Source organism: Capricornis sumatraensis, chromosome 1 (assembly GCF_032405125.1).
Source record: "Capricornis sumatraensis isolate serow.1 chromosome 1, serow.2, whole genome shotgun sequence".
Taxonomy (NCBI): Eukaryota; Metazoa; Chordata; class Mammalia; order Artiodactyla; family Bovidae; genus Capricornis; species Capricornis sumatraensis.
This window is the reverse complement of record NC_091069.1, coordinates 107,844,737-107,860,060: the sequence shown is the minus strand read 5'-3', so window position 1 is coordinate 107,860,060 and position 15,324 is coordinate 107,844,737. Positions and strand designations below refer to the sequence as shown.

Genomic DNA, 15,324 nt, shown 5'->3' with positions numbered 1-15,324 from the left:
ATTCTTACCTCCCTGGTCTCCCTGTCATTCCAGTGCTGCGTCCCCTCCTGCTCCCTGAACGGGTTGAAATATAAGGTGAAGGCCGTGCACTGAATTGTGCATGAAGGAGAGCAGTCAGTAAGCCAGGTGCCGCTCCATGCTGTCCACCTGATGCCTGCCCTTACTATCAGTTTCATGAGCTGTGGCATTTCATCTGCTTGCTGCCATGGTAACCAGGACTCCTGCCAGTCTTCTTGATTCCCATCTTTTATTCATCTGTAAGTGCGTCTGGAGGGGGAATGAGGAGGACCGAAATGGAAATCTCCCAGTTTTAAAAGGGTTGTGAGTTTTGAATGTTCTCAGAATAGCAAACATGGATACTTCAATTTTGGCATTTTCCTACCTTTTCAGGTAGTATTAACCACAAGTAGTCACCTATTAAAATTGTGATTTCACATTCAGGGAGGGTTCCATTATTACTGTGAGGAAAGTGGAGCTTTTATGCTTCTTAAAGTTGGAGGAGAGCATTGCTGAAAATCCTCTGTTAATTATAGTTCAGCCAGGATCATTCATCTTTGGAGTGATGAGAAGCCAGCCAGCTTGCTACTAGAATGTAATTCTCACCTTTGTTCACACCTGGGGCGCTCTGAAGAATTGTAATGCCCAAGGTTTTTGAACCCCCAGTCGAACTGAGTCAGCATATCTGAGGGTGAGATGGAGTGCCCTTTAAAGACTGCACAGATGATTCTGATGAGATCTAGAGCAGTGCCTTGGGGATTCCACCCTTTTCCTTTGACTTACCCGAATCACAAAGGGAATGGTTGGTTATGGGCAAATGAGCCCCCACTTTGGCCCTAAGTGACCTCTGAATGACATTCTTTTTTGAGTTGAGACCTTGGACACAAGTAGGTTTATTAAGGAACAAAAACTACATTGCGGTTGAACTACTCACCTTTACTGGTAAGTGAAAAGAAAAGTGTTAGTTGCTTAATCGTGTTCAACTCTGACACCATGGGCTGGGGCCTGCCAGGCTCCTCTGTTCAGATTCTCCAGGCAGGGATTCTGGAGTGGGTAGCTATTCTCTTCTCCAGGGGGTCTTCTCAACCCAGGGATCGAACTTAGGTCTCCTGCATTACAGGCAGATTTCTTTACCGTCAGAGACACCAGGGAAGCCCATGTTTACTGATAACCCAGGCACATACATAGCCGACAGCTAGTCATTTCGTGTGTTTCGCTCAGTCGTGTCCGACTCTTTGCGACCCCATGGACTGTAGCCCACCAGGCTCCTCTGTCCATGGGATTCTCCAGGCAGGAATATTGGAGTGGGTAGCCATTCTCTGGCTCTCTTGTAATCACGGGTTCCTTCTTGCTTGTTCTTTAAGTTTATTCATTTATAACCTTTGACACCAATGCCGGTATTGATGTCTCTGCACAGACTAGCTGCAGGGGTCCTTTGGACACCCGCTGCATTTAAGGTAAGTCCAGTTTGTGATTTAAAGGCATGGTGCCAGTCTTGTGGCTCACCCTTTTACACCCGCATGTTCGACTGTGCCGCATGTTGGACTGTGCCGTGGACCGTGACCCGACTTCACTGTTTGCGCTCTGCTGTCGGCACAGCGTTCATCTGTGCTGAACTTGGCAGTCATTGGACACTGACCCCTCTGATTTTTTTTTTCTTCCATTCTTCCCTGGGTTCTTTCTATTTTCCTCAGATCCTCAAGATTCTCAGTCCTGGCTGCCTGGCCGTCGAATGAGCAGCTCGTCTTAACTGTTGTCATTCTCTCGCTTTCCTTGGCTGTTGTCTTTTTCAAGGCCACACTTGGCCTTTCCCCATCGCATCTCTTCCGTCTGCCCTGATTCTAGACTCAGAGATCTCTGGGATCCAGTTTTCCCTCTCATTCCCCAAAGACGGAGCAGCCAGTTGTAAGCACTCGTGATGCTTGAAGTACAGTTTGCAAGACTCTTCCAGTAAACCTGGAAAAGCTATCTGTACCAGCCTGATTGTTAAAATATTTAAAATGTGTATGGATATGGAGTTGGTGGAGTTCCCAGTGTTGAGGCATAGTTTCAAGACTTTGACACAGAATTCACAAACTATGACATCTAAGAAGACAGCAGTTGGCATAGGCTAAGGGGAAGAAATTCTTCTTAAAACTGAATTTGCCCTTCACCCCCATCCTAAAAGTTTGTTTTTAAAACACCTTTTCATTTTCATTTTAAGAGAAATTAGGTAATATAATGAAGTGTTAAAAGAAGAGACTGGAATACTCTTATCTTACTACTTAAGGAAAAGTAATAGAATTTAGGTGTATATTCATCCAGAAGCTATATATGTATATTTTAGTACTTTTTTCTTCTGGAAAAAGCTGTGTATTGACCCTGCATGCTGATTTTTTTCTTTATTTTATTAAAATGATTTTATGTCAGTATTTAAGGATATTAGGGTCAGCACTTTTTTAATGGCTGCATAGTACTTGTTCAATCAGTGAAAATAGTTTATTGAACCAGACTCCTATTAATGGACAACTATGTTTCCATCTATTCACTGTCCTAATAATTTTGTGGTATTTTGGTAGCTAAATTCTTGTGCATGGGTATCGTAGTTTTCTTAATTTCCTAGGAGTGACTGTAGGATTGAAGGTGTACACATTTTAAACTAATCTATATTGCCAAATGGCCCTCCAGAAAGTTTACGTTTTTACCAAAAGTGTGTTCAAAGAAACTGAAGTCTTAATTGTTCTAGGCAAAAAACGGCTGTGAGTGGACACAAGCAAGGCTTCCACCTGTACTGAGTAAAGTGCCCACATGGATTCCGTCCCAGATGCAGATTCCATCAGAACCTGCTGCTTGTTGAACTGTTATCCCACACGTGCTCTGAGAGGACCCTAGCTAACTAACCCTCCACCCACTTCTTGAAGAGGTGCTCAGCCATCAGAGTCTGGGTGAAGTCTGCCAGCTCAAACCGTGCGCGCCCCCCCCCCCCCCCCCCCGACGCCAGAAGTGTTTCCCCTTCCCTTTTAGTTACTCGTGTGTGTCTGCACATCCCCCTCACAGCCCTCTGAAGGGCGGGGGCTATGTGTCTCTTATCCTGTGGCATTTCTTTTGGAGGTGGATTACCTGATGAGTGACTTGGAAATCCTTGTCCTGAGGGAGACACTTGGAGAGGAATGTGGGTGGGTAGATATGAGGTTGAACCTTAGGAAATAGTCACTATTTGGACTGCTTGATCCTCCCCAGACGGCAGTTTCACAAGGTTCAGCCTATATTTCTGATACCCACAGAGTGTTGTATGTATGGGAGATGTATCCAATTTATTCTCACTCCATTTCCAGATGTGAATGTCTGCACCTTCTACAGCTGATTTATGCCATTAAGATTATTTTAAAGTTGTTCCCCAGTAGAGATTTCTAGATGTCCCCCTCCACAATAATTGTTTCCCATAAAAGATGATTATGTGAAACATTGAATCTTGTAATCATGAAGGCTTTTTCACTTAGCACATTCTTCAGCAGCTCTTAGGGCGCTTTTGCTTTAATGGCTAAATGACCACTTGGAATGTCTGAACTGTGAATGTATTTAACAATATTTTAAAATTCTGAGGTATTTTCGGTTTTGTGAAGTACACAGCAGAGGCATAGGAAAAGAAATCGTTTTTCACAGCGTTACAGTATTTGTTACTTTCCTACACTTGCTGTGTTTTGGTTCCCGTCTCTTCTCCCATCCTTTCCTCTGCCTTTTAAAGTCTGTTGAGTCTTTGTTCATAGTTATTTTACATTTTTAAAAAATGATCTATTAAGTATGATTCATGGACAAAGTAGTAGAGCAGTTAAGATCTCTAAAGTGTTTTCTGTCTTTGACCTTTAAACGTTCTCTAAGAGTTACTTTTCTATCTACTTAACTTACAAGTTATATAGTGTATAATACTCCATTAGAGATACGTATAATCATGTTTCAGCATGTATTTATATATCTTTACATTAAAAATTTTTTTTTTAGTGTTTACATTTGTCCTTACTGAATTTTATTCAGATTTTTAAAATAGCTTTTGTACTTAACAGTTTTAATCCTTAATTACTGGGAGGACTGCAGCTCTTGATTCAATAAATTGTGGGGCAAAGAGATTTTCTTGAGTCATAAAAAATATTTGATGAAACAGTTCGCATGGACTCATACCCACAGTTGGGCTCTGTGGATGCTAGGCAGGGCTGGCCCTTCACACCCACTGGAGGTAAGTGGTGTCTGCTCTCTTTTCTAACCCAGGACTGCCAGTGACAGAGCTTCCATGGAACCTGGCTCTTCTGTTGGAAGGTGCTCACAGATTTTGTTTTTCCAACTGTTGTGAGAATCTCAATGCAGAATTTCCAGGCACAAGTCTCTCTACTTGGAAATGTAAATTTCAAGGAAATTATTTTAAGGAGACAAACCTTGGAATTAAGGTGCAACAAAGATGGGAAAGGCTTTCACATTTACATTTTCACGGGTTTTGCCAGTTTTCTGACTTGGCTCTGCCTTCCCTAAATCCTCCTTGCTCCCAGGAATTGGGCTACTCTTTGTAGAGTGAGAAAGGTGAGATATGAGTGGGTGCTGTACGCCATTAAATGTTGTGAATTCCCGGGGATTTCGCTGGTGGTCCAGTGGCTAAGACTCCACTCTCCTGGTGCAGACCGCTCAGGTTCCATTTCTGGTCAGGGAACTGGATCCCACATGCTGCCACTAAGACCTGGTGCAGCAAAATAAATAAATGTTATTAAAAAAATACTGTATATTCTGTAGGGTTTTCCGGTGGGACGTGAGGGTGTTGTAGTGATAGCTGTGTATACCACTGATTCAAAGCTGTGTTTGCCGGAGAGCCTAATTTATGAGAGAGTTTTTTGACAGGCTTCTCTTTTGGGATGAAAATATGTTCATCCCACTGGCCATTAATTGGTTAAACACTGGCCATTGACTGGTGGTGCTGCTCATGGTACTCCCGTGAACTCTTAGCTTAAAAAATGCTGCTGAATGGCAAGTGGAGATGCCCTTCTTTGTTTTCCCCATCTCCTTGCTCTTTGTTTATTATAGCAACATTGCCCATCAGAGTCCTTAGAGCTACAGGTTTCACATTGTGATCTGAGGAGCCTTGGGCATCCCAGCGACCTTTTCAGGGGATCAGTGCAAAGACAACAGTGGGTAAAACAGCTGTTGCCTTAGTATAAATCTAGGCACCACCACCAGACTTTTCTCGTAGTCACTGTATTCCTTACCACCATGCAATTGGAGTGTTTTAAAAATGCCATTTTACTTCATAGTGTCCTTCAGAATGATTAGTGGTGCCAGAGCAGTATTGGAATTTAATCTCAGCAGGGGCTTTAGGGGGCTTCCCAGGTGACAACAGTGCTAGAGAGTCAGCCGGGCGAAGCAGGAGACGCAAGTTCCATCCCTGGGTCAGGAAGATCCCCTGGAAGAGGAAATGACAACCCACCCCAGGATTCTTGCCTGGGACAGGTCTAGCCTTCCACCTGGCCCAGGGAGTGATCTGATGGTCACCTGATGTCTTTGCATTTTGAGTGATGGAAAGGTCAGTGCTTCACAAGGCAGCCTGTTTCACTTCCATGGAGCTATAATTTTCAGAAATGTGTTCTTGTTATACATCAGGGCTCTGTTTCTCTGTAATTTTTATCTTTTGATTCCAGTCTAAATCTTAGGGCCCAGTCAAAACATGTCTATCTTTTACATAGTAGCCCTGTAAATATTTGAAGTTTCTCCCTATGTCTTTTTCAGTAGCTTGAACACCAGTAGTTCTGGTAATTAATAATAGTTCAAAATTCTAACTTAATTAAGTTTTAATTTTGTCTAGGATGAACTTTCTTTTTTAAAGTATTGTTTAGTGTAAGTTTTTTGGATAATCCTATATCTTACCAGCAGATTATTAGAACAGTCCAAGTTTAACATTTATGAGTATGTCCGTGTGAACTTCTTATTCCTGAAGTACGTGAGCTATTTAGTTTCACTTCTATTAAGTGAACCCTGGGTTCTTTTAAGCTGTAGTATTAGTGTGAGCAGCACTTTGGCGCTACGTGAGGCAGGTGCAGAAAACACCAACACTGACATGTTGCCTTGCTGTTACAGTCACTGCCCTGACAGTGAGCTGTGCTGTGTGTGAAAAGCGGCTTCAGACTGTCTTAGAGAAAGAGGAAGCTTCGTGTCCCTGTGGGGTAAAACTGGGAATAGGTAAGCAAGAGGCCCCCTTGGGAGGAGGTGCGCTAATTTATTTAACAGCCCGTTTCTAGCGCCTGTTCTCGCGATACGGACTGTTGTTAACAGTCGTGTACAGGATGGACAAATGTGCGTGCTCTCCTGAATCTTGCATTGCTGTATTGAATCAATGAGTGGAGTGAGTGAGAGTCGTTCAGTCATGTCCTCCTCTTTGCTACCCCGTGGGCTGTAGCCTGCCAGGCTCCTCTGTCCATGGGATTCTCCAGGCAAGAAGGAGAATGACATAGAGAGCCTGGGGTTGGGATGGGCACCTCTGGATGATAGGATATCAGAAGGAGGAACACTGGGAGAAAAGACTTGGTAAAAACACACACGTACACACGAAACTTTTATGTGCCCCCAGGATATTTTGAGAATTGTGGCAGAAATACTGTTTGTGTGAAACTCAACAGAGACACAAAAGTGGTTGAGAACCACTAACTTAGCACCTGGGAGACTGAGGCACAGCTTTAAAATGGATAGGTTTCAGTCATTTATCGAGAGCTGCATAGCATTAGTGAAGGAATTGTGACTGGAATTCAGTTTTTCTAGTTCCCATTCACATTCATTCACTGTTTCTTTTCCATAGTTTTTTTTTCTCAAGTGAACGTTTTCGGCTTCCCAATCTGTGCCGTAACAGAACCGTGTTTCATTGACATATGGTGGGTTGGAGGAAAGTCTTCAGGAGCTGCTTTACAGATAGGGTGAGAGAAGCCCGCAAGAAGCGCGTGCGCACAACCTCTCAGAATAGTTGGAATTAAAGGGCTCAGAAGCCTTGTAAATGAGAATTACGCCAGCAAGGTCCCGTGCTTCCTGTAGGCCGTGTTTTTGTTGTTGTTGTTTTGTTTTTTTTACAAATTGAACATTGTGCTTTGTTGAACAGAACTTTTTTTTTTTTTTTTTTTAAGAATCCTAACATTTTTATTTTAATAGACTCCTGAGTTTCACCAAATGAGGCAAGTTGGATGCCTGGGCTCATGGGTTGCTTAGATAAGGAGCCGGTGGATGGAGAGTGGTGGATTTTGTAGAAACCCGTCTGCATTCCGGTGTGCTTGTGCGGTGAGGCTGATGTCCCTCAGCATGTTGGTGCCCAGCGTGTCCACCTGAGGACCTGGCCCGGGGAACCCGCGGTCTGGAGCTCAGCGGCCCAGGCTCACCATACTGGCTGCCGCACATTTTAGGGAGAGCGGGTTGAGGTCTTACCCACTTCCCCTCAGCCCAGTAACACTGTGGAGCGGAGGTCAGCCAGATTAGCGTCCACTTTGCAGGCCATACAGTCTTGGCTGTAACTTCAAGGCTGCTTTAGCTTGGAAGCAGCCATGAGCACTATGTAAAATGCCTGAGCTGGCTATGGGCCACTAAAACTTTATTTGCAATTCTGCGTGCTAAGATTTAGCCCTCAGGCCCTGGTTTGCTGACCGTTGACTTCCAGTTGATGAGGCAGGTATATAGGACAAATTGAGCAACTCTCTTCACAAACAAGAAGACTTTTAACCCCTCCTTCATCTTTTTTTTTTTAAACTTTTGGTAACATGAATTACAGTGAAATGAATGTGGCCATTCAAGCAGTCTGCCATTTGGCCATTTGACCTTGACGTGCCAAAGTTAGAGTGTGTTTTGATGTTTTTCCGAGCTACATTCTTGTTAGGTAGCCTTTCCCCTTTTTTGGACAGAAGAAAATCTTTGATTCTACAAGCTCTTACTTCAGAAGAGGTGCTCCATGTTTCATACTGTAAACTCTTCAGTTGGAGTTTAAACAAGGCAAGAGGTTTTGAGATATATTCCTTTCTAATCAGGAAAAGCTGAATTAAAATTTATGATTTGAGGAGCTAGTCAGAAGACTAGTTAGTCAGAGTGTGTGTGTGTGTTTCCCTTACCCATTCTTAGTTTGTATAGAGTGTTCATCTGTCTTATCATAAGTTAATTGGTATAATACCAAGTCAAGAAATAGCATTTTTAATGAAATGAAATATTCCCCTCCTGTTAGATATGAGGTTTCCGCAGAACATGGAAATGTCTGTGAACTAATGAAATGTGAGAAGAACTTAGGCTCCGCTTGATTAGAGCTATACAAAAGTGTCTATGGAGAAATTGCCATAGATTTTTACCCAGTGTTAATTAATACAAGGAGATTTTGGCCCCCTTTTTTTTTTTCCAGGAAATTTCTGTTTATCATAAGGTTGGTTAAATATGTAAATACACATAATTTTCATTAGTAGGAATTTTTAAAAAAATCCCTAGTGGGCTACAATACGAAATTCAAGTAGAAATTTTATTTCTAAACCTTGAATTAACAGTGTTTTCACAGCTTTTTAGCAGTATTTCTCAGAAAGAAATTACACAGGTACGTGGTGGGTTTTCTTCAGTTACTAGGATGTACACTTTAAACTTTTTCTGCAGTTTTCTTTTCATTTGATCCAAAACAAGCCACCGGAAGGTAGCCTTTTCTGAAGTTCCCTCCTGCGTTTCAAGATTTCTTTGCTTGCATTCCTTCACTCACGTCTGACTGTCATGTCCTTGTCCTCGGACCTTCTTCCTCTGACTCAGCTTTCTCAGTGTTCCTTTTCTTCGCATCAGGCTCTTCCAGTTGTTAACGGCCACATGGTCTCCAAGTCATGGCATCTCTCAAAGGCCCAGTTGCCAAATCTGTAAACCTTCTTTGCTTCCTTTTTTTTTTTGGTCCTGATGAAGATTAAATATATGTAACAGTAAAACACTGGACAGGTCGTATAGCAGTTATGCAGCACATCGTGTTGGCAGTGTATGAAAACATCCATCTTGTTATCCTTTGGCTGGTTCATTCCCCTTTAACTGCTGACTTGCTCGTTGCTTTCTCTCCTCAGACACTGCTCAAATTTGTCTGCCCCTCAGACTCTGGTGTTTTCTCTTTCCGTCATGTCTCAACCTTGGCAGTCCAGCTTCTGGCAAGACTGTTGAGTGACTGTGTGGGCCCCGTACTGTGGCCTTTCCTTCTCCATGGTGTTTCTCTGGCAGCTGCCTGTTGCCTTAGTTTCTGCGACAAGGCCGGTCTGGTTTTCCTGCTGCTCTTTGCTTCTCTCACTTGGAATCCTCATCTTGGCCCCTGAGTGTCTCTGCTTCCCAAGGTGCTGTTGGTCTCTCCTGCTCGCCCCATGCCCTCTCTCGTGCCCTCCCTGCTCCTGGGTAGCCCTTCTCTGCTGACGACACTGAGATGTAACCTTAGAGCCTGCCCTGAGGTTTTCAGCTGAACGCTCGCATCTTGAGAGGTCAGCTGTTTCCTTAGCTGTTAACAGTAACCCCGTTCTCCCAGCTACTGTGTTTGGGGCCTCTCTTTGGCCTCATCTCTCCCCCATTCTCCACCTTCGTTTATTTAGTTGTGCCTTCCTAAGTTTACCCCTGTGAAGTGTCTCTTCTTTCAAAAGCTTTTGGTATATACATGTGCATAGAAACCTGAAAAGAAATTCACCGCAGTGTTGAAGCTCTTTGTCTCTGGATGCTGGAGCTTCCCATCGCTGCAGTTTTGGGTCCCGGCCGCAGGTCTCAGTTGTTTCTGTGCTTGGACGCAGCCGGCAGTCTCCGCCTTTCAGCCCGCCCTCGTCCTGAGCCTCGTCCGGTGGGGCTCCGAGCTGTCTCCTCGCTCCTTTCTGTCTCTGCTGCTTTCCTCAGTGCCCGCGTGGTGTGCTCCTGCGTCCCCCGTGGCCATCTCTCAGGGCTTCCGTCCAGATCTCCTTCCTCAGTGGAGCCCTTCTTCCAGCCGAGTGTGTCTTCTCTTTTCACGAGCTCTCTGGGCCCCGTTGTCACTTCCTGCGTCTTGCCCTCTGGCCTTCTTAACGTGGGTTTTTGGTGTTCATGTCTTCATTAGATTGTAAGCTCCATGCAGGCAGAGATTGGGTCTTACTCGTCCTTTCCCCATTTTGGTTTACAGTCTCTTACTTTTTCTTTGGGAGACAGCCCCTTTCCCCACTGGCTGTCTATGGTTCTGGTGGGACGGCCAGTCCAAGCGTCCTGCCGAGAGGATGCCCTTTCCCCGGAGTTTGAATATTGAGTCCTGGGCTGCAAGGACAGGCAGTGACTGGTGCTGACTCACCCTGGCCAAGGTGCTCTGAAGAAGCCGCTGGTTAGTCCCTGCCTCCCAGACCCCTGGAGCTGCTGTGGTCCCTGAACTCTCCGAGGCCTGCCTCTCCAGATTTTCCTCCATATCTGTGAGCTATTCGTATCCTTCCAATAAATGTGTCTTTCTCTCTGTCTCTCTTTTTAAAAAAAACGAAAAATCTTTAAGTTAGCCAGAAATAGTTTCTGTTGATTTTACCCAAAGATTCCCTTCCAATAGAGCTGTTATGATCGGAACTGACCAGACTTTAATCATTCTGCTCCTTACACTGATTCTCATGTGTTTTTTTTTTCCTTCTTCTTTTTAAAAACCAAAACAAAACCCAGCCTGAGACCGCTGCGGCCTTGAAGCGGACTCTGGAAGCCCTGATGGACAGAGGGGCTGTGGTGAGGAGCCTGGAGAGCCTGGGCGAGCGCACGCTCCCCTATAAGATGTCGGCCCACAGTCAGCAACACACCAGGGGAGGGTAAGTCCTCCGCAGGCCACTAGACCCGTGCTTCTGACGGGCCCCGTCAGGAGCACTGTGGAGCTCATCTCAGAGGTGACCAGACGCTCACAGTCCCACCCCATTGTGCTGGGTGGCATGCAGGTTGTGTACCCCAGAAGTGTTCTGTTGCAAATGGGATGCATGTACGCTCACCCACAATGAATTAACCAGAGCCCCAAAAGAGGTCATGCTAGGGAAAAGACGTTCATAAGCTTTTGATTGTGGGACCCCTTTGTTGTCAGCGTAAGCACTGTCTTCCCGGGACAGTTCTTTAATTTTTGCCTTTAAAACACCTCATTGAGTGATGTGCTGTCTACCTACTCAGTGCTTCCTTTGTAATTACGAAGGTTGCAGATAACAAGCAAGATGCGCTTATTAATACCGATGTATGTAACCAGAGCTTAAAATCCCCAATAGAAGAATGGTCTTACCTACTCCAACCAATTTTAATCACAATATTTTGTAATGGAATTTTTTTTTTTTCCTTATAGTATATAGCAAGTTCCTCAAACATGTCAAGGATTCGATTTTGCAGCAGTAACTATCTTGGAGAAATTGTCTGAGGTCAATTTGTTTGTTGGATTGCTTTGACACGTCTCTAAAGTTATGCCCCTGGTTTCTGGTTTTGAGGAGGAATCTTACATTGTTGTGTTTCCTAGAAGTAGGTTGACGGAGACATGGGAATCAGTTTTTAGCTTCTCTGGACTAGACTTGATTCTGGCTCTCCCAGCTGTGTGGCCTAGACCAGGCCACTCAGCTTCTCTGGAAGGAACTCAGGTGGTCGTTCTCCCGTCCACGCTGCCATAGGGGTGGAACGAGATGACCTCGAAAGATTCGCTCTGTGGGACACGCTGCGCGTCATGTCGTGGCCTTGTGCAGGTGCGCTGCGTGTGACGGGCCCAGGCGGAGCCTCATCTCTCCCCGGGTGTTCTTTCTCACCTGTAAACCTTCTGCCAAGATGTGGCACGGACGGCACGTGCCATATTTTGATTGCTTCCCCTTGTTCTGTGCTAGTGTTCAGCTTCTGGAGAGCACCTCTGAAGAGCGCGCCTGAGGCGTTGCTAGGCAACAGGAAATGCACGGTGGCTTATTCCTCTCCACCATCATAACAGCAGTGAGCGATGGAGATTGCGTGTGTGAATTTTTTTTTTAGCTTAACCGAAAAGGAGTTTGGTCTTAATAGCCAGGCTATGAATCCTTTTGCCTATTGCCACCACCCCACCCCCCACTTTTTTTTAAGAGAAGCCGATAAAACTTGGCCAAGACTTACTAGCGAGGTTCTGTGGTGAGAGGTACTGAACAGGGAGAGAAGCCAGTTTCCTTCTTATTTACTTGCAGGAATGTACAGTAGGAATGCTTTCCTCCGACCCCTTTCCACGTAGAGGATTCTGACCTTGTTGAGGGCATGGCAGCCCATTCCAGTATTCTTGCCTGGAGAGTTCCCATGGACAGAGGAGCCTGGTGGGCTAGAGTCCATGGGGTCGCAAAGAGTCTTAACAAGACTGAGCAGCTAAGCACAGCACAAACCCCTTTCCACGTAGAGGATTCTGACCTTGTTGAGGGCTGGTGCAGCCAGCATCCTAGAATTTGCATTTCTCAGGGTGCTGCGGAGCACGCTCTGAGAACCACGGCACTGACTCAGTTTCCTGGCCTCTGTGTGCCGTGCTGGGGTAGGGTGGTTCTCTGTCTCCTTCATGGGTACAATAAATTCAGCTCTGAAAAGAGCTCACCTGAAATTAAGCCAGAGCTGCTGACAACAGCGGCTCCACATCCCGGGTTCCTGTCAAGGTGCCTGTGCCCCCCGAGGACTCTGGGGTCACATGGTCATTTACAGTTAAGGACTTTATTTCTGGGGGTGCGGGTTGGGGGTGGGGGTGTTTGTTTGTTTGTTTTTACTTTCAAACTCCTCAGGAAAGGAGAAGTAGCATCCTTAACGTGTATCAGACCGTGTCTGCTTCACATCTCCACAGAAAGGCGTTGCCCAGCTCCAGTCGGGGGAAGGCGGGGCGGTTCGTGTTTTTTAAGCTTGCTTTGCTGAGGATAAAGCAGTATGTGGGGTTTAATTGTCTGATGTAATATTTTTCAAAGTGTGGTCTCTGAAATTCTAGTGATACAGATAAACTCCACCAAAAAATGGAGGCTGTGTGTGATCAGTCAGATATGGGGAGCCTTAAAGAAGGGGGGTGGGGGAGGCGGGGGCTTCCCTGCTGGTCCGGTGGTTAAGACAGTGTCTCTAGTGCAGGGGGCGCGGGTGTGATCCTTGGTCGGGGAGCCGAGATTCCACATGTCACTAGGTTTGTTTGTTTGTTTAAAAAAAGAGGGGAAGCCTCGCATGATCTAATCCTCCTGGAGGCTGACAACATACCTTAGTGTGTAAATGGCAAGAGTCTCCTCCGTTAGGTGCCTCCGTGTGTCAGTTTTACTTGACCGCGTCTCTCTTGTTTTTGTAACACTCACTGATACTCTTCACAGTGGCTCTTGGTAATGAGATGGGGGGCTCGTGTAGTCTGGAGTCCCCGGGTCAGTGATTTAGAATCGAGCGACGTGCCAGATGTCTGTAGTGGGGAGCTTCATTTCGGTCTGCTGTGCTCTTTGCTGCAGCCAGCCCTACCATAGTGCTTGACCCCAGCGACACTTGTAGTGGGCACGGTGTTCACTTGGAGAGTTCTTTCTGTGCACTGGCGTAGCCAGAGGAGGCGTTACAGACGTGTGCTTAGCAGACCTTGTGCCAGGGTGTGTTAGGTACAGTCAAGGCTCACTTTTAGGATGTGGTTGAGAAGACACAGAGCAGACTTGTTGGTTACACGTTTTATCAGCGTAAGTTTTTCTCTCCAGACAGCCCTGGAGGCTGTGAAAGGTGTCTGTAGCTTTCGTGGGGCCCTGTGGCGTGGTGGTAAGGAATCTGCTTGCCAGTGCAGGAGGTGCAGGAGACACAGGTTTGATCCTGGGTTGGGAAGATCTCCAGGAGGAAGCCGTGGCACCCACTCCAGCATTCTTGCTTGGGAAATCGCATGGACAGAGGAGCTGAGCAGGCTACAGTCCATGGGGTCACAAAGAGTCAGGCACAACGGAGCACGCACGTGCTGATTTGAACCCTGAAGTTGGTGTGTGAGAGCCAGGTTTTTGGCTGGTTGACGAGTTAGCCCTGCTGCCCCCGAGGATCCACTTTGTGTTGTGGTGCTGCGGGTCTTAGGGCTTGTTGCCTTTACATTTTTTGGGGAGAAGTGATACATCCTAGTGGTCTCCCTAGGTCTCAGGATGGTTCTTGTGATTGTCATGGTTCCCCATCTCAGGGAGTTTTCAGTTGAATTGAGGACTTGCCTGCCTGTTGCTAACCTGGGCACCAGCGTTGCGTTGGGGCAGGGGCTCGGCATGGAAGGGTCCTCCCTGCCAGGCTGCCTGCCAGCCGTCCCTCTTCCAGTTACTTCCCTCATGCTGAGTGATCGCCTGCCACCCTCACCTCCTTCCCCCAGATCCGCACCCCTGCTACACACATGCCAAGTAGGCCTGAAAGAAGAATGAGAGAGTGCTTAGGTGGGAGAGGTAGGCTTTTGTAGGTGATTTCGAAAGTGTTCCAAAAGGAGGAGCTGGTACCCGGTGTTTATTATTATATCAAATCTATTACCAGTTTATGCCCAAAATGTAATCATTGTATTCCAAATACTTACTTAGTCCTGACTTTGGGAGCAGGTTACATTCCAGGAATTTGTGTTTTTTGTTTATAACTGGGGACCTGTTTTCTCACTGGAACAACTTGATGGTTAAGTTCCCTAGGCTGATCCATAGGAACTTACTTTTAAACTCATCATCTTTGAGGGTCAGTAGAGTTGGACGCATCCCTTTTGTCTCCTGGTGATGTGAAATTAGGAACTGGGTGGTGTTGACTAGACGCCCTGTCGCTGTTCGGGCAGGTTGGGATGGTTGGGGAGTTTGGGTCTCCTGGACCAGCTTTCTAGATGGCCGCTTCCAGCCTCAGTCACCAGCCCCCAGCCCCCCAGCCCTGTTTCACCAGGCAGTGTCTGGAAACCCCTGGAGGGAGCGTGGTTAGGAGCTGGGTGGGGAAGGTCCAAGAAGGCCTGGGATTTAGTCCCAGCTCGGGCTTTGCCTGGGTCTCGGGGGGTGGGGGCGGGGGGCGCAGATTCTCTTTGCTTCGTGCCTTCACACGCTCACTTTCGTACCCGTGTCGACTTTCTGGGAAATGCAAATTTGGTGTTGTGGAAAATTCTTACCCGTGTTCCTTGGTGTCTAAAAGGGTCCAGCGTGACATGCTCGGAAGGGAGCCACGGGTGTACTTGCTCGTTTAGACCCTTGTTCAGAAGAGGCAGGCCCCACACCGAGGTGTAGCGTGCGCCCGCCACCCTCCGCCTGCAGCCTCACGGCGTCTTCCTCCCGAGCCACATGGCCTGGCCTAAGGCTCTCTTTCCACTAGATGGGGCTGGACTGAGACTCAGAGCGATTCCTCATGCAGGAGAGGGAACCTTAGAAGAAACCCTGGTCCGTATGGCAGCATCGGGCCTCAGCTCGTGTGTAAAAG

General features: G+C 46.4%; 1 protein-coding gene across 1 annotated transcript in view; it reads left to right on the top strand.

Moving 5' to 3' along the window:
- Positions 1 to 15,324, top strand: part of MRPS6 (mitochondrial ribosomal protein S6) — a 67,014-nt gene that overhangs the window by 38,410 nt on the left and 13,280 nt on the right. Inside the window, exon 3 of the mRNA XM_068967574.1 lies at positions 10,630 to 10,769. Coding sequence (XP_068823675.1) covers positions 10,630 to 10,769 — 140 coding nt within the window. The remainder of the gene's footprint in view (positions 1 to 10,629; positions 10,770 to 15,324) is intronic.